We start from the raw sequence: 27,043 nt of genomic DNA on the forward strand, positions 1-27,043 counted from the left end.
TATACTTATATATATTATATATATTATATATTATATACATTTTATTTTTTTTTTATATATATATGATGATAAATTGATTACAAAGCAAATATAAGGAAATGTCCATATTTATAATATCAAGTTTACTTCCACAGCAATAGGAGTGCAATGGGAACTTTCTAGTTCTCTCTCTCTCTCATAACCTATTGTAAACAGGAAATTTAATTAAAATGCATGAATTTTATACACGGAACACTGAAAGTTACAGAATTAAAATTTCAGCAGATTAGAGTGGCAAACTTCTGGGTTTTACCTTTTTTCATCAGAAAGTTTCTCCCATTTTCCCACAGTTCTGAACTGAAAATTCTTAAAAACTGCCCAAGTCTGTCAGAGACACACACACACACAGCTTGCTTCCTACTCTGGAAGTCTTCCCTGTGCCTTTGGCTGGAAAGTACAGAGGAATCAAAGCATTTCCTCAAACAATGGAAGCCAACATAAATGCACTTATTCTAAGAAACAATAGAAATGAAATTTCCACTGGGATCAAATTCAACAGAGCTGATTAGCATTTCTTTCATGCTAAATATTTGGCTTAGATGTCAGGTTAGGGGTTAGTAGAGGTGAGTCCATTAGCCATTATATTAAACATGAACATTCACCAAAGAGTAATTAACTTGTGTTTTACTTCTTCAAATGTCCTTTCTCATTCTTAATGATTGTATTAAGTATCCTATCTTGGACACAATTTTTGTTTGGTTTTCACATTTTTCCAGTTTGACAGTAAGAGGCTTATTCTAGAGCAATTAAGAAACCAGACCACCCACCAACCGCCAACTGGCAATATTTTGTTGCATTTTATGTTGGGTTTTTACTCCACCTTCAGAAGCATTTATATCCTCTTAATGAAAAGACTCTTGTAGTGGTTGTTTCTATTCAGTATTTAACCTAAGTAGACAGGAGTGGGAACCTCAGAAAATACCAAAAGATATACGTTCTCTGGAAAAGATCACTAACCTTGTTATGCACCCAGTATTAGGCAATTAAAACTTTTACCATCTTTTCAATAAATCTGGTACTTAAAACAAAACCTCAGTCTGTTGCTATGATAAAGTTAGACCTAATCATGGGTTCTTGTGGGTTCCAGAGTTATATCATCTTTATTGTACATGTTTTTGTTTTGTTTTGATCTTGACTGTTCACTCTTTTCTTCCCCTGGCCATTTTGCCCAATGTACTCACTTCAAATGCCAGCAGTTACCTGTGCTTCTATTTATCTTCTTTCTTCTCTTTCTTAATTCACCTGTCACCTTCTATCCCTCTTTTTATAAATGAGGCCCCAAATTTCTGACTTCATAATTTGGCTTCAATGTCTTCTACTGGCTTGCTTCACCTTCTCCCAATCTCCAAATGCTTCTTCAGGTTTTTACACCTCTGCTTCTTTTTTTTTTTTTTTACTCTAACAATACAAATCCCTCATTTTTGGCCATCACTGTCCCCAGTGAGACTGCCCTAGTACAGCCCTCCCCCTTGCACAATCACAGAATCAGGAAACATCCATCCTGGAAACTTGCTTCAACAGGGCACTCAATGCTCCACCTTCCACTGGACCGTGTTCACTGAGGTCCAGTATATACGCCATATTCACTGTTGTATCCCCAGCAACCAATACAACGTCACACACATCAGCTTCTCAATCAACAAATGTCCACTGAATGAACTTGTAAGATAGTAATAGAAGTTATTTCTGCCCATTTTCCCACATAACTAAACCAACAATTTTGATTTATTGAGAAGATGCAGATTACCTTCTCTGATACTTATTTTCCTGCTTTTCAGACATAGCTCCATTGGGCAGTACAGAATACTCACACAGGGAACTTCATAGGCCATCTAGACCTCAGAAAGTGGCCTTTTAAGTGAGAAAACTGTCTGATGGAAACCATGAAACTACTCTCTAAGACTATGATGAAATTCCAAGATCGCCAATTTTATAGAAAGATAGAGAAGGCTCAGAAGACTGGCTTAAAGATAATCAAGAAGTTAAAAAATAAGAAATATAGGGGCACCTGGGTGGCTCAGTTGGTTAAGCGTCCAACTCTTGGCCTCAGCTCAGGTCTTCATCTCAGGGTCATGAGTCTGAGCCCTGCGTTGGGCTCTGTGCTGGGTGTGAAGCCTACTTGAAAAAAATTAGAAGAAACATAATTAGTCTGGGATGCTGTGAGAATGCTTATTATAGTCTATCCCTAAAATTTCTTTTCTCTTAAACCAGCTTTCATAAGATTATAAAACTTGCCATGAAACATTCCCTAGGACAAAGATGTATAGGTAAGTGTACTACTGTGGAAAGGGTTTATAATAATGTGTTCCCTGAGGAAAGACTTATCAAAACAGCATGGATAATACAATTCTGTTTCTGTAAAATTAGAAAGAGAGAAATATCTGGAAGATTTTTTATTATTTTTTTTAAATATTTATTTGTGAGGGAAAGAGAGAGAGAGAATGAGCAGGGGAGGGGCAGAGAGAGAGGGAGAGAGAGAATCCCAAGCAGGCTCTGTGCTGTCGGCACAGAACCCAATGTGGGGCTCAAACTCATAAACTGTGAGATCATGACCTGAGCTAAAATCAAGAGTCAGACCCTTAACTGACTGAGCCACTCAGGTGCCCCTCGAAATTTTTAAATTGATATATAATACACATACAGTAGAATGCACAAATCTTGTACAGCTTAATGAATTTTTACTTTGTATACACCCATGTGACTACCAACCACATAAAAAAATAGGGCCATTCCAGGACTCCAGAAGGTGCCCTCATGCCCCTTCTCTGAAGAATGGCTCCCAAAACATTCCGTAGGTACCCAATTAGTGAGATTTTAGGTGATTCTTCTTTACGCCATTCTGTTGCTAGAGTTTTTTTACATGAGTTTTACTGTATAGTCAGAAAAACAAGAATGTCATTTTCCTTGTTGACCTGCTGGGCAGCAGGAGTACCAGTGAGCCAATCTCAAGGAAAGGGACTAGAGGTACCCAAATTCCTGATTTCAGCATTCGTGTCATTTTCAACATTTAACTCTTTTATTTTTCTTTGTATATTTCTTGCTTTTATTTTTTTTCTCCTGAAAACTTAGCAAAGCTTTCTGTTCTTTTTAACAGTTTAATCTGCTCAACTGTACAAGACATACTGTTTTCTAAGCCTTGTGGGAAGAGTGGCATACTCCTGGGCATTGTGTGGTGCTACAGACTGAATGTGTCCTCCACAATCCGTGTCAAATCCTAGTGCCCAATGTGACAATATGTAGAGGTGGGAACTTTGGGAGGTAATTAGGTCATGAAGGCAGAACCTTCATGAATGAAATTAGTGCCCTCCTAACAGAAATCCTAGAAATCCTAGAAATCCTTTCCCCCATGTGAAAAGACAGCCCTTACCAGACACTAAATCTGCCGAAAACTTGACCTTGAATTTCCCGGCCTCCAGACTCTGAGAAACAAATTCTTGTTGTTTATAAGGCATCCAGTCTGTGATCTGAACATAGGTGATATATGTGGCCATCTGAAACCAAAGTGGAATGAGCCCAATCAAGAAAGAGACATAGAAATCAAAATAAAATATTTATTAATGGTAAAGGCATACTGAAGATGGCAACTTAAATCTGTAGCTACAATCGACCTTCCATTACCTATGAGCATGAGTTCAACTTATACACAAGCCCACCTCACTGCAGAGACAGCACCTTCTCCAAGAAGTACTTCACTTGATGACAGATAAAGGCCTACAGCTTCAGAACCTAATGCTCTAAGAAAGATAGGGAACCAAGCCAGAGTGCTCAGTGCTCTCAACTAATCTCATCAAGCAGGTAAGTCACCAAGTAGAAGTGGATGAGAAAAGAGCAGAAACTCTCCTCTAAGGAACTTGAGTGGAAGTTTTCTTTTATGCAAACAAAGCAATTCAGAAATATGCTCTCCCCTCAAACATTCTGGATACATGGTTCACTGATCCAGATTCCATAATTCCAAAGAAAAAGAATTTGGTCTTCCATTTCTTCTGTATCTTTCACTACATGTTTTCTTAAAGCAAGTTTATAAATAAATGCACAAGCAAACAAATAAGTTCAGTGAGATAAAAGGAACTTTAAAGGTCTGTATGAAATCTTAAACTTAGAGGATATCCTCAATCACACACAGGGTTGAAACCCACTAATATGTGCCTCATTGAAAAGACCAAACATAGAAATTGGTGTACTAGTAACTGATATCCCTGGTGCCCGAACTTCCAAACGCATCTTAATCTCACTGTCACCACCTGAAATGCCGAGCCACTAGTCTCTATCAAATGCAACCGGCAACGGCTGAAATGCTGAAGCTGAAAGTCCCACCAAGCCTGTTTTTGTAACCTGTGAAACACATTCACACAATTAAGGACCCATTTCCTGAAAGGACAGTCTCAACTTTCCAGCTACTCTGCTACTTAAAATCAGACCCAGCCTTTGGCTGGGAAGTGTGAGGATCCTGAAAAGGAAACAAATGTTTTCAGGTAAAAGGCTCCAGGGTAGGGTGGGAAGGGGAAAAGTTTACAAGATAATCTTTCAAAGATGTCTGAAAAAGACTTCATGCACATTTACTTACTTATTTTGTAACTTTTTTTTTTTTTTTACTAAATTTAGCAGACATGTAGGAAAGTGCACAAATTGTTGAGTAAAGAACTTGACGAATTAGTTTGGAATGAATACATCTGTGTAGCCAGCCCCAAATCAGGAAAAGGAAAGAGCACCACCAACACTGACAAACTTCCCATTGCCCCCTCCTACTCATTATCATCCCCAAAGGAACCACTAGTCTGACCTTTTTTAAAGATTTTATTAAGTAATCTCCACACCCGATGTGGGGCTCGAACTCACAACCCCAAGATCAAGAGTTGCATGCTCCACTGACCAAGGCAGCCAGGCACCCTCCACTATTCTGACTTCTAACATCATACACTAATTTTGTCTATCTTTGAGCTTTATGTAAGCAGAACCACACAGTATGTACTTGTGTGTGCCTCGATCCTTTTGCTCCAGTTACATCAGGGAGTTTCATCCATGTAGTTACATGTAGTAATAGTGGTAGTTCCTTCATTCTTACTGCTGTTCAGTATTCCATGGCATGAATATGACACAATTTATTCATTTTATTGCCCTTGGAAATTTACATAGTTTCCAGCTTGGAGCTACTCTAGAAAGTGCTACTGTGTGAATTCTAGTATGTCTCTTGAGTACTGGTACACATTTCTATTGAGTATTCCAAGGAGCCAGTCATAGGTCACTAAGTTTGTGGTAATTTGTTATGGCTATAATAGGAAAATCATATGACCCCCCTTTTTGTATGTTTATTGGTCAAGTGGATATTCTTTTTCATGAAGTGCCTGTCTGCCTAGGTCTTTCGCACACTTTTAAAATTACATTGTCTGGGGTGGAGGGCGGGTGGATTTCCTTACGTATTCTGGATTCAAGTGCTTTGTAGATAATGATATTTACCACGTATTCTCCCAGTCCATGGCTTATTTCACTCGGGGCTACCTTGATAAAGCAAAGTTTCCAATTTTAATCATGTCCAACGTATCTATCTTTTCCTTTATGGTTAGTGCTTTTTGTAAACTTTTTGAGACACCTTGCTTACAAGGTCATGAAGACATTCCTCAAGTCACCTTCTATACGTTTTATTATTTGACCCATCTGGAATGGATATTTGGATATTGTGTAAAGTAGGTGAAAAGGTCTACTTTAGATAGGTAACCCAGTGATCCAGCATCATTTATTAAAAATGCCATCTTTTCCTCACTATATTGTAATGACATCTTAGTCATGTACCAGGTTAACTACAGATGTGTAGGTATGCTTCTGGACTTTTTTCCTATTCTATTGCTATATTTATGTACTTTTGCATTCGTTCAGAAAAGAGTTAACAGAGCAGGCCTGAGAATGTTATCTTTTGATAGGCTTGCACATAAGGGCAGCCCTTGGATGGAATGCAGGAATTTAGATCTGGAGAAGGTTCCTACCATTCCCAGAACTGATAGGAGTGTCTCACTGTGCCTAAACTGTTTATACAAACAATATAGATTATGCTGAACACTTGTTTTCCTTCTAGAGTTTGGAACCTGGGTGTGTACTTTGCAAAATATGTGTACATGACAAGCCCCCAATAAAAACTCTGGGTACTGAGTCTCTAAAGAGCTTCCCTAATAGACAATATTTCACATGTATTGTCATAACTTGCTGGGGAAATTAAATGTGTCTCCACTGGGAGAAGACTTTTGGAGGTTTGCACTTGATTTCATCCAGACTTCACCTCACATGTCTTTTCTCTTGGCTGATTTTGCTTTGTATCACTTCACTGTAATAAATCATATCTATGAGTATGACTATGTCTGGAGTCCTGGGAGTCCTCCTAAACAATCATCAAATCTGAGGATTTTTTACCCTTTGAATTTTCACATAAATCTTAAGATCAACATAACGTTCACAAAACTCAACCTGTTAGTTGAATTTTTATTGGTTTTTTATTTGATCTATATATCTATTTGAGAAAATTGGTATTTCTACAGTATTAAGTCCTCCAATCCATTCACATGGCATAGATTAGTCTTCTTTCATTTCTTTCAACTTCCTAAATAATATTTTGTGGGGTTTTTTGGTGAGAAGGTCTTATACATCACTTATTAGACTTGTTACTAGGCATTTGGTGGTTTTGATGCTAATGTAAGTCATATTTTCCATTTTTATTCTCTAATGGCTTTCTACTATTTTATAGGAACAAATTATTTTTGTATATTGACCTTATATCTAGCAACTTAATAAATTCATTTATTAATTCTGATAGTTTAAACTATAGAGCCTTTTTATCTGTTATGTAAACAATCACATCATCAATAAATAACAACGATTTTGTTAATCTTCCTTGTTGTTTAATGTTCACTTATTTATTTTGAGGAGAGGGGGCAGAAAGAAAGGGAGAGAGAGAATCCCAAGCAGGCTCTATGCCCAGTACGGGAGCCTAATGCAGTGCTAAACTGCATGACCACGAGATCACGACCTAAGCCAATATCAAGAATCAGACACTCAACAGACTAAGCCACCCAGGTGCTCCTTTTTCTTCTTTTTTAATCATTGTTATGAGCTGAATTATGTCCTTCCAAAATTCATATGTTTAAGTCCTCACCTCAACCTCGGAATGAGATAGATCCTTTAAAAAAGGTCATTAAGTTTTCAATTTTATGAGGTCATTAAAGTGGACCCTAATCTAATATGACTGCTTATAAGGAAAGAAGATTAGGACACAAGCACACACAGAGGCAAAACCCTGTGAAGACAGAGGGAGAAGACAGCCATCTATAAGTCAGGGAGAGAAACCAATCCTGCTGATACCTTGTTATTGGACTTCCAACCTCCAGAAATTTAAGGAAATAAATATCTTTTGTTTAAGCTAGTCAGTTTGTGGTACTGTGCAGCTCTAAGAAACAAATACAAAGGCACTGAGCTAATTTATTTTCATATACCATTTCTTTTATTCTTCACAATCTCCAAAAAGATATGTAGTATTGCCTCAATTTTACAAAGCATAAAATAGACCCTAAGAGGTTAAGGTACCTAAATAAATAGAACTAAACATCATGAACCTGTTGCTTTACTCTTCTGCCTTCTTAGAGTTGTAAAACACAATTATTGTGCCTTCAGTCACTTACTCTTAACTGAAAAAAAATTTTTTTTTCTCAGTAGGGGAATACACACACACACACTACAGAGACCTCCAACTCTGGTCCAGACCTATCACACAGAGCTATCTCAAGATATAATCAATATCCAAAGTGGAGTATCAAACAAAATGCGAATCTTCAAAGGATTTCACAAACAAACAGGCACATAACTCTTGAACCCCTCACCTGTCTGTGGACATAAAAGGATAGGAAGAGAGCAGACTGGAAGATTTTAGATGTCAGTGTTCCATGTCCCCCCTGACATGTGGAGGCATTGGAGGTGCCCATCCCTCTCTTCAAGCCTACTAAGAGGGGTCCAGTGGAATCTCTCAGTTTGGGGTGACAGTGAACTGTTGGTTCTCTGGTTCTAAGCTGGGAAATCTCACGTGACAGAGAAGGGATTCATCAAAGGGGCCAAAGAAATGATGGCCACGTTAGGCTCTCGGAAGCTGCAAAAGTGATGGCGGCAGAGATGAGTTAATGTTGCCTAAGGACCAGATGTGGGCCTCCCTCATAAGGGTTGTTTAGGTCCTAACCAAAAGGACAAACTATAGGGGCAAAAAGACCTCAGCAAAGAGAACCAGAAGCTATAATTCAAGTTCTAGCTGCTTAGGGAATAAGCAACCAGTCAGTTTGAAAATGTATTTGCTGCATGTGAGGGAGCAGGAGAGGTAGGAATATCAAGTACTCACTCAAAAGTCAATGAAAAAGTCAGCCTTAAACACCTGCAGGCCAAGAAAATTTTTGGTCACCTCACTACACTACCAGAATAGACTTTTCTGTTCCCCATCTTTCCCCTAGCTTTGTTCCTTGGCAGCAAAATACAGGGAAAAGCTAAAAGAAGAGTAAGAAGGCAAAAGAAGAAAGCCAACTACCAGCTTCCCCTTCCACATTGCCCCCACCCAACACCTCAACTTAGGCTTTAGCTGAAGATGGGGGGTAGGTGCCTCACCTTTATATCAGTTAGGACATTTTGACAAAATCAAGATTCTTTGCAATACTTAAGAGCAACCGGAAAAGTCATCTGGGGCAGAGGAAGAACTAATCTCGTTCAATAAACTTAACATTTAAGAGATAATTAGAAAGGACAATGAGACACCACTATGCACCCATTACAATGGCTTTCATAAAAAAGACAGGTAAAACCAAGTGTTGGTGAGGATGTGGAGATCAGGAGCCCTCATACTGCTGCTGGGAATATAAAATGGTACAGCCATTTGGGCAACAGCTTGGGAGTTTCTTAAAGAGGTAAATATTAAACAACCCAGCAATTCCACAAATAAGGTACCTACCCAAGAGAGATCAAAACACATATTCCCACAATTCACACATATTACATGAATGTTCTTAACAACATTATACATAACATAAAAGCCCAAAAGTAGAAACAATCCTAATGTTGATCAACTGATGAATGGTAATGAAAATTGAAACATATCCATACAATGAAATACAATTCAGCAATAAAAAGGAATGAACCACTAGTACATGTGACTGCACTGATGAACGTTGTATCAAAACACTCTAAGAGAGATGCAAAAGACTACACACTGTATGATTCCATTTATATGAAACGTCCAGAAAGTAGAAATCTATAGATTTTGCAGATTAGTGGTTACCTGGAGTTGAGTGTGAGAGTAAGGACTGAATGCAAATAGGCACAAGGAAACTTGCTGGGATGATGGAAATATTCTAAAACTAGACTGTGGCGATAGCTTCATAATTCTATAAATTAATTTCAAATCACTAAATAACAAATTAGTGGAAGTGTGCATTCACTTACAATGGGTGACTTTAATGGCATGTAAAAGTTACACCTCAATAAAACTGTAAAAAAACAACAACAACAACATGGAATCAGATGGGGATTTACAGATAAAAAATGTCTGACAATATATTGATAATTGCTGAAGCTGGATGATGGATAATGTGGTGTCATTATACTATTTCTTCTACTTTCGTGTACATTTGAAATTTTTCAAAATAAAAAGTTTCAATAAAGTAATGAGAGATTAAATTAAAACTGCTTTATAAAGATGTTTTCCTAAGTATTTGATATACCTCAATTGTTACACTTACCTTTAATTTTCAAGCCATCACATTAAATGTGGCAGTACTGAACAGAAAACTGGCCAAGAAGATGCAAATGACTTCTGTGTTAGCTAGATCTGTATTTATATGTTGTATCTAACAACTTTAATAGGCCTAACTAAAAAATCATGGTGTCAAGAAGTCAAATAGTTAAAAGAGACTTAGAGAGATCGCCAGATGACCTCTGCTTCTGAAAGGGTCTCACACAATAAAGCTATCTTTTCCTTTTTAAATATTTAGAGATGTACATGGGAAAGTTATTCAAAATCCCTTTGGTACTTTATTTTAGGTCAACACAATCTGGCTGTTTTGATGAATTATCTTCCTTCAATACATTGATGGCCAAGTCAAACAATGAATATTAGGAAGCCAGAAGTAACTTATGCATCCATTTTACATCTGGCTTTTAATAAGCTAATAGGAAGGAAGGAAAGGAAAACTACCAAAAAAAAAATCAAACACATTTATTATGAAGTTTTCAGGAGACTTTACGATATTATGATACCCAACTGGTGCGTGGGACAGATGTATGAGAACCAGTAGTTGGTATCAAGAAAGGGACTTATCTGGAGGGTTTGCCATGGAACAGCTGGCAGCTAAGAGAGCACCATCTGTTGGAAAGAAGAAATGTCAATCACCAATAAAGCATTTTTGATATATGAAAAAAATGTTTTTAAGTCTTTCCAAAATACTTGATGAAGAATCTTGTTAAGAGTTAGAAGCTTCAAGTTCAGTGGAACAAGTACAAAATTGTGTATATACATCATATCTCCCATACAATCTTTTTGTAAAGGTTGAGCTGTTATATACACACACATTAAATTTACATTATTTTATAATTATTTTTATCTATGAAATAAAAAAATCTTCATTAATGTTTGTAGCCTTGTAGGTATCTTTGAAATGTCACAACCTTTACTTCCTTCCACTGCCTTAAAACTCTGAAACAACTATACATAGCCACACAGAATCTGTTCCCATGACTTCCTAGAAGTTTCTGATCTTGATAATTATCATACTCCTACAAACCGCTGTCAGGTTTGAAAGAACCGACAATAAATTTTGTATAGTATATTAAAATCCCCTATCCAAACAAATCAATTTAAACATAAACAGACATTCCCATTGTAATACCAATCTTTACTTAGGAAAGATGTCATGCTTATTTTGTATTTTGAATAAAATTCCTGGCCTGTTATAATGCATAAACATCTAAATACCAGAAAATCTGGTACTTTTACCTGAGTTCAATAGGCATAAGGTATTCTTCCTCAACCTCTCAAGTTTCCTAAAAACTCAGTGCTTCTAAAATCATTATCTGTGCTGGGGCGCCTGGGTGGTTCAGTCGGTTGAGTGCCTAATTCTTGATTTGGGCTCAGGTCACGATCCCAGTGGGATGGAGCCCCGCATCAGGCTTCATGCTGAGCAGGAAGCCTGCTTAAGATTCTCTCTCTCTCTCTCTCTCTCTCTCTCTCTCTCTCTCTCTCTTCTTCTTCTTCTTCTTCTTCTCCCCGAGTCATGCTCTAAGATAAAAAAAAATTAAAATTAAAATCATTTTCTGTGCTAAAACAGATAAAACATGGCTAGTTCCAGCCATGGGCACAGAAAGTTCTCCAGTCCTTTCCTGGATGATATCATCTATCATTCAAAACAAGATATTTTTAAAAATATGTCTGGCACATAGTATTTCTAAAGCTAGTAATTCCTGCCCTTCAAATTTGTGAGCACTACATTCGTAATTAGTTTTGAAAAAAAAAAAAAAAAGTCTTATAGGAGAGTGAAAGTTCATATACTACAAAAAGTTCAGGCATCTTTCATACTAAAGAAACATATATAAAGTCTTCCCATGATGCTATGTATAGTTTCTGGATCCAGTTTGCTAACCATTCCCTAACTCCTTGCAATTGTGAACTTTCAGATGCACTGTAGTTTCCTCTGTTCAATTATCCACTTAGTTCAGCTTCGGAAGGACTTATTTGAATCACTGAAAAGACTTGTGAGGGTGTAACTTTCCATGATCTAAAAATGGAGACCTGGGGTAGGATGTCTTATGGCAACAGAAAAGAAACAAAAATTGATGTAGAGTATCCAACCGTTGCCAACTCCAGTCAAAGACTTCAACTATCTGGAACATATAACATCCCTCTCTCTTTGCTTGGCAGACACTGCTACTAAGAACTGAGCCTTGGCCTAGCCTGAATATCCAGTTCAACAAGTGCTCAAGGACATATGTCTCCAAAAGGGACAGATAAGACAATTCTTTGTGGGGAAGGAAGGAAATGACTACTTATTTCTAGATTTAATTTTTTTATTTTGAAAAAAAAAATTTAATGTTTATTTGTTTTTGAGAGAGAGGCAGAGAGAGAGGGAGACACAGAATCAGGAGCAGGCTCCAGGCTCTGAGCTGTCAGCAGAGCCTGATGCAGGACCTGAACCCACAAACTGTGAGATCATGACCTGTGCTGAAGTCGGATGCTTAACCGACTGAGCCACCCAGGTGCCCCTCCAGATTTAATTTCTATCTTTGTAAACAATTTCTAGTATAGGCAATAAATTATTACAGTAATTGATAAACAAATAAATATATATATATGAGAGATGAAAGCAAATAAATTGTATGTTTCACCAATAGAAGAAATCAAAGTTTAGAGTCCACTATTTTACAAAAATTATAATTGTTACAGAAGATAAAATCTAATTGCTATCACTATTCTAGAATTTCTCTAATATATTGCATCTTCTACTCAAAACAGACAAATAGGGGTGCCTGGGTAGCTCAGTCGGTTAAGCATCCCACTCTTGGTTTCAGCTCACATCATACATCGTGCTCTGTGCTGACAGTGCAGAACCTGCTTGGGATTCTCTCTCTCCTTCTTTCTTTCTGCCCTCCCCCCCCACCCATGCTCACACCCTCTCTCTCTCTCTCTCTCAAAATAAATAAACTTTTAAAAAAGTAAACAAACAAAAAATACTTGATTTACTACTATACTTCCTGGTCCGAAAGAAGAGCTTCCTTATTTCTACGTTCATGACCAATATAATAATGACTATGTTAAAATTCTGGTTTTTTCTCTCAACCTTAAACCATACTTCTCATTTAGTGACTATAGCTATGAATAGGCATCTGGGAATACTTCATTCTTTAAATAATTATATCATCAACACTATTAGGAAAAAGATTTGATTTACAGGATTTTATTTACCAGGGTCTCACCTATTTACATATGAATCTGGATGGCTATTAGTGCTACCCACCAAATACTTCTAGTTCTCTGCCTTCTGGGCACAAGATAGGACTACACTTCCTAGTAAGGGGGGAATATGAACTAATCCAGCCAGTGGATTATAAGCAATGTCACTTCCTTTCTGGAGCATTGGATGGTATAAGTGAGACCTTCCAGGGTCCTCCCTTTTCTTCCTTTAGCATAGTGATCAGGTTTCCCAGTCAGCCTGAATACCTGAATGACCCCTACCAGCAAAGCCCCTCTGCCAACCTGCCAGGACACAAACCATGACTAAGAAAAAAGTCTTCGTTGGGGGCTGTTTGTTACCAGAGCATGATCTGGGCTGCCCCAAATGACATCCTAAGGAGTAACAGAAATTAAATTCAAAACTCAGTAAGTCATAACTCAAAGTTTTGGTTAATAAGCTTTTGTATATCACAAGAAATCCAGCCTTAACATAAAAACTATAGGAAGTTCTCTATTAATAAATTCCCTCAAGATAAGTTGGTCCTACCTATTCCTATACTTTTGAAAGGAGTCTTTTAAATTTCAAAAAGTAGTCTTTGCTCCTTTTGAGGTGCCATGTTGGTCTGGTCAGAGGGCAAAAAGCAGAAAACTGTTCTCTTCCACCTGTCTTGGAATATTCCACCTTGAGACCTAACCTCTCAAGGTGACAGCTGGTAACATTGGCAGAACCAGTTATTCTTCCAATTTTTCCTTAATTTCACTGGAAGTGAAAGGAGAATTAATCTGATATAATCAATTCCCACCTTTCCCCAACCCATCTATATTTCACAAGGGATTAGTGTCCAAACATATTCCCATACTGTTCTATTTTCCTCCTAAGCGACTATGGTATTTTCACCCCAGTAGAATACAGAAGAAGAGATCTACTCCAAACTATTCCCAAAAGCCTCTCTCAGGCACTGGAGGCAGGTGGTTCAGTGGGTGAGGATTCAACTTAGAATCTCTGTGTTCAAGTCACACGTCTGTCACCAACGAGCCGAATGACTATGCAAGCAGGTAACTTCTGTCAGCCTCTATTTCCTCACCTATAAAATGAGAATAATAGTGGCGCTGCCTCTCTGGAGCTTGTCAGTTCTTAAGAGTCGTGACATCTAAAAACAATTCAACAGCTGAGTTCCATCAGTGGAAGGATAATCTGTTTATGGATATTTATGAATCAACACTGATTTGCTGTCGCCTCTTAACAGTTTTAGATAAATTAGTTTTGACACTGCTCTATGGTTTCTAGTTTCTATTTCCCCTAATTTTTCTCATCTTCATTTACAGAAGCAGAGACTCAAGTTTATGCCACACAATTAGGAGAAGCCAAGCCAAAGCAACCTTGTAAGCTTCTTCCTCTCCACCTCATACATTTCCCTCCTCCTCTAGGCGCTTTCCTTTTCTTGCCTTCAATTTCAGGCACCTGCAGTCACCTGAAATTTGTTGTTTCTTCCACTGCTATCCATTACTTTTACATCTTAGGATATGGCTTTCCGTATTAACCAGCTTGCCAGTCAACTGTGTGTGCGCAGAAATGAAGGGCCTATACTGCCTCCCATGGTGACTTTCTGTCCCCTACATCACTAAACAGAAAAGAAATTCTATAGTACAGGTTTTCGAACAGATAAAAAGGGAGAGCAGTATTTTGGGAAAAGCACACTTGAATCACGTTCTGCAAACCACTGCTTTCACAGCCTGTAAACTGAGGACCAAAGACCCTGGCCAGGAACCAGGGCTGAAATAAAATTCTGCACCACTTACTGGTGAAAACGAAAAGAACGACCTCAATAACTTTCTGCAAAAACTTTTTTTTTTCTATAAGGGGCTGGAAAATAATGTTTGATGTCTGCCTACCAAAGGTAACGTCTGAAATTTATGTTGACAGCCTTGAGCTTCAATCTGTCGAAGGAAATGAAGGGAAAGTGTGCATGCGTGTTGGTTTTCAAATAAACACCGTGTTGGAGCATAGGTGAAGAAGCAACGAAAAAACACGGAGTCGTTTCTGAGCATGACACACGACGGCAAGAATTGCGAGGCGGGAGGTCTATGCCTACCGTGAGAAGACACAGCGGGGTCTCAAGCTACACCACCCAGAACGTTCCACGGAGCCAGGGATGACGTCAAGGACTCCGACTGCTGCTGCCTCTTTCCACAGATGTCTACCTGAATGAGCGTGAGGCAATCCTGGATACTCTTCGGGGCAGAAGGAACTGGCCCTTGCGGACGAAGGCAGATGAGAAGCAGGAGGGGGTGCCCAGGCATGCGCAGCAGGACGAGCGGCGCAGAACCAGATGGGGGCTTCCTGGAGAAGGAGGCAGCCATCATAAGCCGGTCCCTCCACCTCTTCTCGCCCAAGACCACCTCAGGGAACGGCCCCGAGGATACGCGACCCAGGACCACTGCAGGGCCTGCAAGCAAGGACAACGACAAGGCGCTGCCCAGGCCCTGGATCCCATCACTGACTCCAGAGGCCGAAGCCCCAAACCTGGAGAAGCCGTCACGTACAGCGATCCACCCACTGCGCATGTCAGCCGGGATGCGCAAGCGCCTCTCCGCTCCAGGGCTCTGGGCCCCAAGGGGACGCATCACGCACAGTGAGCGCTGCGCCTGCGCCGTGACCCACCACACCCTGAGCTGCTGCGTACGTCGCGCCGTGCTGCAGTCCTCCGGGGCCAAGGCCGCCCTTGGGCCCACGGAGTAGCTGACTTGGAAGGACATATTGGACCCCAAAACGGACGGTGACACCATTGTGCCACAGTGGGGTGACTTGGGCTTCGGGGCTCCTGAAGGAAGCTGTGGGCAGACAGCTCGCGGCCGGTGGTGCACGCCTGCATGCGCAAGAGACCGCATAAACGGCCTTGGACGTGACTGACTGGGTGGCACCTTCATGGTCCGCACTGGAGCCGTGGGGACACGGCGGGCTAGGAGGCCGGGCCATGCACTCTGCAGTGACTCCAGTTTGAAGGCGTGGGCTAAGCATGTTTAATGTGGTCTCACTTTAAGAGTAAAACCTGAATTGAACGCGTACACACAGACGCAAGGATCGCTGTGGACTAGTGAAGAATTTACGGTTCTGTGATGGGTTGTCCTGTTATCATTTTTTGGTTTGGTTTGGTTTTTACGTGGAAAACGTGACATTTTCAGGGAGGAGAGCCTGGATAGGAGGGAGATTCAGGAAAGAGGAATCAAAACAAGACTGGAAACTCCCCTAAATGTTCACGCATCTCAAAACACACGGAGGCAGCAGCAGCGGAGAGATCAAGGCAGGCTTTCCCGTGAGTCATGTGTTTCTCTGTGATCACAACAGCATTTCCTGTTGGGAGTCAAGAGTGCATTCAGGGTGGAGTTCATGAGAAAACCTGTCTTAGTCATGAAATACCAATTTTCAACTCTTTAATACAGCCAAGCCACATTCTGGAAGATTACCATGTACAGAGTTTACCAAAAGATTCTTGAAGAAGTTTAAAATTTTGATATTAGAATAATTCATCTTGTCAAAACAAAGCCACTAGTTAACCTGTTGTGTACCTATTACACAAATACGGTTGGGTTAAGCACAGAAGGAGGTACAGGGAAGCCTGGATGGCTCCTTGGTTGAGCGTCTGACTCTTGATTTTGCCCAGGTCGTGATCCCAGGGTCCTGGGATTGAGCCCACATTGGGTCCATGCCGAGTGTGGGGTCTGCTGAAGATTCTCTCTCTCTGCTGGGCTCCTGCGTGCATTCTCTCTCTCCCTCTCTCTCTCTCTCTCTCTCTCTCAAAAAAAAAAAAAAAAAGGAGGGGGGAAGAGGGTTACAAAATTAATACAATGCATGTCTACTGCCCTGAAAAAGCTTTCGGAAGATCTTCTGATAGGTGTGGGATCCGAGATCAGCAGTTTAAGGATTGGGCAGACAGCCGGGATGAAGGGCATTGGATCTAACTTGCTCTTTGCAGCTCCCATGGAATTACAAAGTCCATCAGACCCTCTGAGCCTATCCGCTCTGCCTGCTGATCCCCTGGTTTGCTTTCCCAGCAGAGAAGGACATGTAGTTCAGCTGTCAACCACCCAGGGCCAGCCTTAAATGCATTGACCTGCTTACATGACAAAATGGATGTTGGAGAGCTCCCTGCCCCAAAATACCGACTCCTTGCTTGTTAGGGAATCTGAGGCTCTATAATTAGAGAATTTCTCCTGTGTAGACAGTGTGAGAAAGTAGAGCTTGCACTTGTATGCCAGGCAGACCTGAGCTCCTATCTCAGCTCTTCTGTATGCTATGGGCCTTAAGCAAGTCACTTGTTTTGTGAAGCCCTATTTCCACATCTGTTAGATGGGAATAGTGTACATGAAAGCGGTGAGATAATAGGAACTCGGGACATTATTTCCTTACTTCCTTTTGAAAAATCTAGTGGTGTAGAGACTATAATTGAATGTCTCTGTAGGGAAATTAATTACCACCTTCAGCTGTAATACAGAAGATTGGTGCTACAACCACTCAAGGATGCAATGCCTTTGGCAAAGGTTTCTCTGTTGTGATCTTCCCCGCTTATTCTCACAATGTTCATTTTGCTAGACTCTCCTGGACAGCAAGGACTATATCGTAGTCATTTTTGTATTCCTGACGCATGGCATAGAAGGTGCTCTATAGATGTCTGTTGGATAAGAGACTAAATGAATGAACACATTTTCTAGGGAGAAGAGAAGAAAGGCGATGTTGGCTAGAAGGGGAACATACCCAGGACTAAGAAGGGAAGGTGAGAGGGCCTCAAAACAAAACAGTCTTTTTGCCTGCTTTTAAATTATATCCAGAATCAGAACTGCTGATGCTTTAGAGAATAAATTACTCCTCCAGCTCCCCTCCCTGACAGCCACATGTACAGTTACAGCTTCTGCCATTGCTGCTAGTGATAATGATCCCATGGGAAAGGATTAGAAAACCACCTTTTCTTAAAATGGCTTTGGCAATTTTTACAGCTATTTTTCTGCTGCGTTCAGGAAGGTGCTGATACCTATTTTTCAGCTACACTTCAATATCTTAAGTAAGTATGTATCAGGTCTGACTGACTTTGATGCAAATATGGCTTCTCTGAAGGGGACATGAAGGGTATGTGTCAGGCTTCATGAACTTGCCCACTGCTCCTGAACACCTGCGCCGGCCCAGGTACCTACACAGGCTGAGTTGTGCCTGGCACTGAATGCCAACACCTCATTTTATTTGTAACAGTAACTCCCACACTCAGACACTACATCCCAAAACAGAATCACTGCAACCAAAGCAGGTGAGCCTAGAGGACTTACCACTATCGGCACTCTGTGCTAAACACGAAATTTTTCTCTTTGAACCCCCAGATTCTCCACTAAGAATGGATCACCAAGCAGACCACAACTTTCCTCGAAAAAATTTTATTTCAGTCACCTTCTTGCCCCACCTGGACACTGGTTCATCCACAATCTCCTCTTAATTTTAAATTTTAGAGAACAGGTTAGGTGGGTGGGGAGTCTCTGAACTCTCTATGCAGATTAGCCCAACCCCTCCCCAGAGGACTACACACCTAGAGGAGAGGCAGGTTTTGCTAAGCTCTAGCAGAGTATCTAAAGGTACCTAATTATACACTGTTGTGTGACGACAGTGTTACAGAGGCGACAATAAGAACACCTATCCAAGACCAAAGGACAAAAACGTTCTGCTCATAGCAGCCTTTTCTTCCGGAATGTATATAGGGAACAGTCAGTGGATAACCCTAGTAAAGCACCAGCTAATATATATAATACTGCAGGGGCACCTGGGTGGCTCAGTCAGTTAAGTGTCCAACTTGAGTTTGGCTCAAATCATGATCTCACAGTTAGTGGGATCGAACCCGACTTAGGATTCTCTCTCTTCCTCTCTCTCTGCCCCTCCCCCACTCCTGTGCATGGCTCTCATGCCAGCTCTCTCTCTCTCAAAATCAATAAACAAACATTTTTTTTTTTTAAAGTACTGCAGATATACATAAGATATAATGCAGGCCAGAAATGAAACCCCACATGTAATTTTAAATTTTTCTAGCACCCATATTTAAATAAGTAAAAAGAAAAAAGGTATAATTGATTTTCATAATTTACTTAATGCAGATTTCCAATGTATTAGTATTTCAAATTACAATCAATATAAAAATACTGAGATCTTTCACATGATTTTTTTCATACTAAGTCTTCAGAGTCCAATGTATGTTTTATACTTAGAGTACTTCTCAGTTCATAACCAGCCATATTAAATGTTCAAAGCCTCATGTTGTTACTAGCTACCATAATAGAGCAGCTCTAGATTTTTTTAAAAATCTGTATTCCATTGGGTCGTCTGGGTGGCTCAGTCAGTTGAACATCCGACTTTGGCTCAGGTCATGATCTTGCGCCTCATTTTTTTTTTTTTTTTAATCTGTATTCCATTACACAGACCAGATCCAATGTCTCATCAAAGTGATCTTAGGAGTTCATGTACTGACATGTGCCATCTGGTCAAAACACATAACTATAATAAAATAGGAAATGAATGTGACTATATGAATGCTTCTCTAACAGAATACTATTTCTAGCTCAACTCCAAAGCCAAGATTTACCCTAATAGAAAAAACACTAAAAACATTTCCATTAAAAACAGGAAAAGGACAAGGGTGTCCTTTACCACAATAATTATTTAACACAGTACTGGAGGTACTAAACGGTCCAATTACACAAGAGGAAAACATAGTAAGCCCTTTAAAATTATCATTATTTGAAGATTATATAACTCTTGACCCATAAAACCTGAGTGAATCAACTATAAAGCTACTTAAAATAAGAGAAAGCAATAAGTTGACTAGGTACAAAAATTAATATGCAGAAATCAATAGAATTGATACATACAAACAACAACCCTTCAGAAGCTATCATGGAATTAATAGTCCCATTAAAATAAACAAAAATAAAATACTTAGGAATTAATGATGAAATGCGCAAGACCTACATGAAGAAACTCTTAAAACACTATAAGAGATTAAAAGAAAGATTGAAAACAAAGGCAAACCACGTTCAACAGGTAGGAAGTGTCAATATCACAAAAAAAAAACAACCCATAATTCTCTATTAGATTAAAGAGATGTAAGAGAAGTGACATAATTTTGGAAGTGGGGACACAGGGTTGGAATGCTTACCTACCTGAACATGAATGACAAAGACAGGATGAATCATCTGCTCCCCTCCATCCCATGCCTGGGGGCCTAATTCTGATTACAAAAAAAAAAAAAAAAAAAGTCAGGCTGTATGCCCTCCATTCCTCTGGTTGCCTGTGTATGATGACAAAAGAATATGCACCTTTTCCCAAGTTCTATCTCTGCTCTAGCAGTGAAACCACGTAGTGAGATGAATGTAAGGGAAAAGATCAAGCTATAGAAGCTAAAGAGGTCAACCCTAATCCCAATGCTCCCACTTAGAAACTGTTAACTTTATATAACTCACTTACCTCTCTGAGCCTCAGCTTCCTTATCTGTAAAACAGAGATTAAAACGAGCCTGCCACTTACTTCACAGGGTTGTGGTGAGGATGGGAACTGAGGTTTGAAAGAGCTTTGGACCATAAAACTCTTCACTGCTATGTAGTTTATTATCCGACAAGATGAATCCATGTGCCAATTCACGTTTAAGTGACCGTCATTAACACAGCTCTAAGCCTGACATAAATAAAATCAATGTAAACTTATTCCTCAGGGTTGTTTATTTTTAAGAAGCTTCAAGGAATAGACCTTCTCTGGAGTGAGCCATTCCCAACCTCTTGAAAGGCTGCCAGCTGTGGTTTCAAATAATTACCCAGAAACATTTGGATTTTCTTCTTCCTTTCCTGTTGTCCTTTTCTCCAAGAAAATGCAGAATTGTTTCCCAAAGAGTGGATGTGAAACACACTGAAGCCACTCATTTGTATAGAATATATGTGTCCTTGACTCGCCACTTGGAAGAGACCTGTGTCACCAGCACCAGAGTAGGCCCACAAGTGAGAAGTAAAATTTTTGTTGCCTTGGAGTCTCCAGATTTTGGGGTATATTTGATTCCACAGCACAGTCTTTCCAGTCCTGCCTCCTACCACTTGGGTTTTATAAATGAAGCGGTGATCAAAGAGAGGACTTAAGAGCTCCGGATCTTGCACGTTGGAACAGATCCGTGAGATAGCCAAGTCTGAAGTATGACCACCTCTACAGGTTGCTGACAGGAAGTGGGGACAAATAGAACTCTGCTGACGAGTAGAAGCTTTTTAAAAATTTCTTAAGGGAGGCCTTTTTTCAAGATCTATTCAGAAAATTTCTGCATAAATGGCCATTATCACATAAGGGATAAAATTAGATTTGGTAACTAGGGAAAAGTCAGACTAACAATGGGTGGGTGGAGACATTTGTGACTCAGTGTATAAAATCTTTTCTTTGGGAGATTGTCTATGGATGATGCCTTACATTTTGGACATAGCAAAATAATAGATGTGAAATTCGGCCCACATCTTTCATACATATGATTGAGTGAAGCTATCGTTTAGAAGAGCCAGTGAGACTTAACCGAAGTCCACACCCCCTTCCCACCATGTGGCTTAAGGGACATTAAGCTGAAATGGGGGGACAAAGGGACAAAGAGCTGAACTATGGAAGGAAATGACAGGATGACAGGATTTCCTATAAACTGCATGAACAAAGCAATAATACACAAGGTACCTTTATCAACAGCACTAGTAAATTTTACATAAATGCCTGACATCACCTTTTGTGCTTTTGAACTATTTCAGTTATAGTAACATCAGAGACAGCAGCCAAAAACATTTGCTATAATTTCAAATGCATTCCTATTCATGTGAATCAATGCATGAAAATCAATGCACACCTCACATTCAGGAACACTCAGAAATTGTATGCACAGACACCACACAGAGAAAAAGAATACACATGTCTTATCTCATTTTCTTTAAAAATGTTATATTTTGAGAGCACCAGCAAATGCATATAGTCTTGGGAAGGAAACAGCAGGCTTCCTTAAGCAATTATGAAATTCAAGTCACCAAATTAGCATACCTAAATCATGCAAGTCAGAATAACTTCACTGAGATTTGTCCTAAATAATTAATAAGTTACTTTGCGATATTAAAGAATTATTTCATTACTTCACCATTAAAATTCATGGACGCCTCTATTATGTATATTAAACTTTTTAATTTTAAATTATTTAACTCTTAGATGTAGGGGAAATAATATTATTGTATCCTGTATTCTCAAAAAAAATTTCCCTTTATATTACTTTAATCACCTAATGGCTCTTGAAGAAAGCAATTTCCTACAACATTTTATTCTACTCAAAATGCTTTTCCTGTACTTTATCTAGAATGTACTTAATGATGTCTCTACACCAATGTGGGAATGACTGAAAGACAAGACACTGATGAGTAAGAGAAAGAGAAAGCATAAACCTTTAAGAACTTGAGTTGTTTTTTTTTTTTTAATGTTTATTTTTGAGAGAGAGAGAGACAGAAACAGAGTGCAAGCAGGGGAGAGGCAGAGAGAGGGGGAGACACAGCCCCAGCCCTGCCTTATTTTTCTGCCTACATTTTTCATTTGCCTCATTGTACTTATTTTTAGTTCATCTTGCTAAATTGTGCATATCTTTAGAAGTAGATTTGAATTCCTTTCACAATGTGAAGAATTTTAAGTGACTGAATAATAATGGGGAAGGATAAATCTTTTAATAGGGAAATTTTATATTTTGTACCCTTTACCCATTTAGCCCATCCCCCCTCCCACTACCCCTCCAGTAACTCTCAGTTTGTTCTCTATATTTATGAGTCTCTTCTGTTTTGTCCCCCTCCCTGGTTTTTTATTAGTTTTGTTTCCCTTCCCTTATGTTCATCTGTTTTGTCTCTTAAAGTCCTTATATGAGTGAGGTCATATGATTTTTGTCTTTCTCTGACTAATTTCACTTAGCATAATACCCTCCAGTTCCATCCACATAGTTGCAAATGGCAAGATTTCATCCTTTTTGATTGCCAAGTAATACTCCATTGTATATATATATGCCACACCTTCTTTATCCATTCATCCATCAATGGACATTTGGGCTCTTTCCATACTTTGGCTATTGTTGATAGTGCTGCTATAAACATGGGGCTGCATGTGTCCCTTCACAACAGCACACCTATATCCCATGGATAAATGCCTAGTAGTGCAATTGCTGGGTCTAGGGTAGTTCTATTTTTAGGTTTTTTTGAGGAACCTCCATACTGTTTTCCAGAGTGGCTGCACCAGCTTGCATTGCCACCAACAATGCAAAAGAGATCCGCTTTCTCCGCATCCTCACCAACATCTGTTGTTGCCTGAGTTGTTAATGTTAGCCATTCTGACAGGTGTCAGGTGGTATCTCATTGTGGTTTTGATTTGTATTTGCCTGATGATGAATGATGTGGAGCATTTCTTCATGTGTCGGTTGGCTCTCTGGATGTCTTCTTTGGAGAAGTGTCCATTCATGTCTTTTGCACATTTCTTCACGGGATTATTTGTTTTTTGGGTGTTGAGTTTGAGAAGTTCTTTATAGATTTTGGATACTAACCCTTTATCTGATGTTATTTGCAAATATCTTCTCCCATCCTGTCAGTTGCCTTTTAGTTTTGCTGATTGTTTCCTTTGCTGTTCAGAAGCTTTTTATTTTGATGAGGTCCCAGTAGTTCATTTTTGCTTTTGTTTCCCTTGCCTCCGGAGACGTGTTGAGTAAGAAGTTGCTGCGGCCAAGATCAAACAGGTTTTTGCCTGCTTTCTCCTTGAGGATTTTGATGGCTTCCTGTCTTACATTGAGGCCTTTCATCCATTTTGAGTTTATTTTTGTGTCTGGTGTAAGAAAGTGGTCCAGGTTCATTCTTCTGCATGTCGCTGTCCAGTTTTCCCAGCACCACTTGCTGAAGAGACGTCTGTATTCCATTGGATATTGTTTCCTGCTTTGGCAAAGATTAGTTGGCCATACGTTTGTGGGTCCATTTCTGGGTTCTCTATTCTGTTCCGTTGATCTGAGTGTCTGTTCTTGTGCCAGTACCATACTGTCTTGATGGTTACAGCTTTGTGGTATAGCTTGAAGTCTGCGAGTGTGATTCCTCCTGCTTTAGTTTTCTTTTTCAAGATTGCTTTGGCTATTCGTGGTGTCTTCTGGTTCCATAAAAATTTAGGATTATTTGTTCTAGCTCTGTGAAGAATGCTGGTGTTATTTTGATAAGGATTGCATTGAATATGTAGATTGCTTTGGGTAGTATTGACATTTTAACCATATTTGTTCTTCTTATCCAGGAGCATGGAATCTTTTTCCATTTTTTTGTGTCTTCTTCAACTTCTTCCATAAGCTTTCTATAGTTTTCAGCATATAGATTTTTCACCTCTTTGGTTACATTTATTCCTAGGTATTTTATGTTTTTTTGTGCAACTGTTGGTGTATAGGAATGCAACCATTGTTGGTGTATAGGAATGCAACCAATTTCTGTGCATTGATTTTATATCCTGCAACTTTGCTGAATTCATGAATCAATTCTAGCACCCAGGTGGAATCCTGGGTTTTCCATACAGAGTATCACGTCATCTGCGAAGAGTGAAAGTTTGACCTCCTCCTGGCCGATTTGGATGCCTTTTATTTCTTTGTGTTGTCTGATTGCAGAGGCTGAGACTTCCAATACTATGTTGAATAACAGTGGCGAGAGTGGACACCCCTGTCTTGTTCCTGACCTTAGGGGGAGAGCTGTCAGTTTTTCCCCATTGAGGATGATATTAGCATTGGGTCATTCATATATGGCTTTTATGATCTTGAGGTATGATCCTTCTAGCCCTACTTTCTTGAGGGTTTTTATCAAGAAAGAATGCTGTATTTTGCATGACCTTTTCTTCTCATTTTAGAGTTCCAGCTGGTGGTATTTGCTCCTCACTCCATCAACCCCATTCTTGGGACAGGATGTCCTATCCATCACTTACACACAGAATAAACTCAAACAATGTGCTACTCCTCCCAAGGGCACTAGCCTTTTCTCTAACTGCAAAATAAGATTTATTACCTCTCAAATCAATTTCAGATATCAAGGAAATGGGAGAAAGTGAAGGAAGTAATCAAAGATAGAAAGGTGTTTTCCCAATTCTGTGAAAATTATACTACCCACCCAGGATTATTTCTACTCAGGATAGTTTAAAGGAAAATGTTAGGGTTTCAGTAACAATTTTAATGTATTGCTTTATTGATAACCTTCTACACATCATGTGAAGAACCAAACTAATAAAGATGCTGAAGAGAGAATAAAAGAGAGTAGTGTGGAAATTGGAAGACAATCCGAAGGGAGTTAAATGGCCACTGACTGTCCATTTATATGGAAGGGAGGTAGAAGCAAAGGTTAGGCAAAAATAATTTGATTGTTGTTAGTCTGGGATAAGAGTTTGAGGGTGGACCTTAAATCACAGGCCATTTGTGTGAGAGGCTTTGAGGGCATTTACTGCTTGCTCTGCATTTTGGAGGGAATTTTGCCCTTTGTTTGGACTCCCATATGTGAACATAGAATATCACTGTCCCTGTTATGGATTGAATTACATCCCCCCCCCAAAAAAAAAGATGTTGAAGTCTAACCCAAAGTACCTTCGTTAGAAGTAGGTGACCTTATTTAGAAATAGGGTCTTTGCAGATATAATCAATTTAAAATGAGGCCATGCTGGATGACTGGTGTCTTATAAGAAGAAGGAAATTTGGGCTATTGTGAATGGTGCTTCAATGAACATTAGTGGATTTATTAATTTTTTAATCTTTTTTTAACCATATGAGTACATATAGGTTCATGAAAAATTAGAATAATACAGCAGAGATTATGAAAGGGTATTTGTAGACTATGGAGTCAGGCCACCATGCTGTACTGACAAGAAAGCAATGTCACAGAGGGATCACACAACACTTCCCAGACTTGCAAGTTCTTCATAGGAAAGGCCATCTTTGTTTGCTTTGTTTGTTTGTTTGTTTGTTTGTTTTTAATATGGAACGCTTCACACGTTAGCATGTGCAGGGGCTGTGCTGAGTTTCTTTATATTGTTCCAATTTTAGTGGATGTGCTGCTGAAGAGAGCACCACAGCAAAGCCTATCAATGAAACCCACTAAACCTGGTAGTACGGCAAGTATGTGGGGGTCTAAGCAACAAATCACCTAGCACATATAAAATATTTACCAGAAAAAAAGGAGCGTCAAAAATCTAGCCCTAAAACAAGTTTGTATTCCAGAAGGCTGAAGTCATACAGACTATATTTTCTGACCGAAATGACATTAAGATGAAAGTTAATAACAAGCCATATGTAAAAGTTAACCATCTATTGAAAAGTAATAAATATGCTTCCGAATAACCTATGACTCAAAAAAGAAATCAAAAAGGAAATTAGAAAGTATTTGTAACTGTGTGATAATAAAAACATATCAAAATATGTATCAAAAATGTTTAGCATTTAAAGTAACACTTATAGTCTTTATTATATCAGAAAGGAATTAGGTGGAGGGGGTGCCTGGATGGTTCAGTCGGTTGAACGTCTGACTTAATTTCAGCTCAGGCCATGATCCAGGCAAAGCCCTATGTCGGGAGCCTGCTGAAGATTCCCTCTCTCTCTCTCTCTCTCTCTATCTCTCTGCCCCTCTCCCCTGCTCGTGCTCTCTCTCTCTGTCTCTAAAATAAAAAATAAAGAAAGAAATAGAGAAGACAGAAATTAAGTTGAAAGGCAATGAGCTGAACATCTATCTCAAGAAACTAGAAAAAGAACAAAAAAATCTACAAAAAGTAAAAGAAAGTTAATAATAAAGACAAAAGGCTAATAAGTAATATATAATAGAGAATCAAGAGAAACAAAAGGTTGTGTTTTGGAAAGATTAAGAAAAGTGAGAAACACTTGGGAAAACTGTTAAGGGGGAATAAAAAGAAGGCACAAATGACCAGTACAAAGAATGTAAGGAAGACATAACTACAGATTCCACCAACATTAAGAACATAATCAGAAGATGTTA

The 27,043-nt window shown here is 39.2% G+C and overlaps 1 protein-coding gene and 1 pseudogene across 1 annotated transcript; both read right to left on the reverse strand.

Moving 5' to 3' along the window:
• Positions 1-10,252: 10,252 nt before the first annotated feature.
• On the reverse strand, positions 10,253-15,805 carry LOC131513535 (uncharacterized). The gene is made up of 2 exons (XM_058732636.1): positions 15,088-15,805; positions 10,253-10,414 (listed from the first exon to the last, which is right to left on the reverse strand). The coding sequence occupies exon 1, from the start codon at positions 15,779-15,781 to the stop codon at positions 15,110-15,112; it is 672 nt and encodes a 223-aa protein (XP_058588619.1). The 5' UTR covers positions 15,782-15,805; the 3' UTR covers positions 10,253-10,414; positions 15,088-15,109.
• Positions 15,806-26,026: 10,221 nt separating this feature from the next.
• LOC131515602 (U6 spliceosomal RNA) lies at positions 26,027-26,124 on the reverse strand (annotated as a pseudogene).
• Between the last annotated feature and the right edge of the window lie 919 nt (positions 26,125-27,043).

The sequence above is a fragment of the Neofelis nebulosa genome, chromosome 6 (assembly GCF_028018385.1).
Source record: "Neofelis nebulosa isolate mNeoNeb1 chromosome 6, mNeoNeb1.pri, whole genome shotgun sequence".
NCBI lineage: Eukaryota > Metazoa > Chordata > Mammalia > Carnivora > Felidae > Neofelis > Neofelis nebulosa.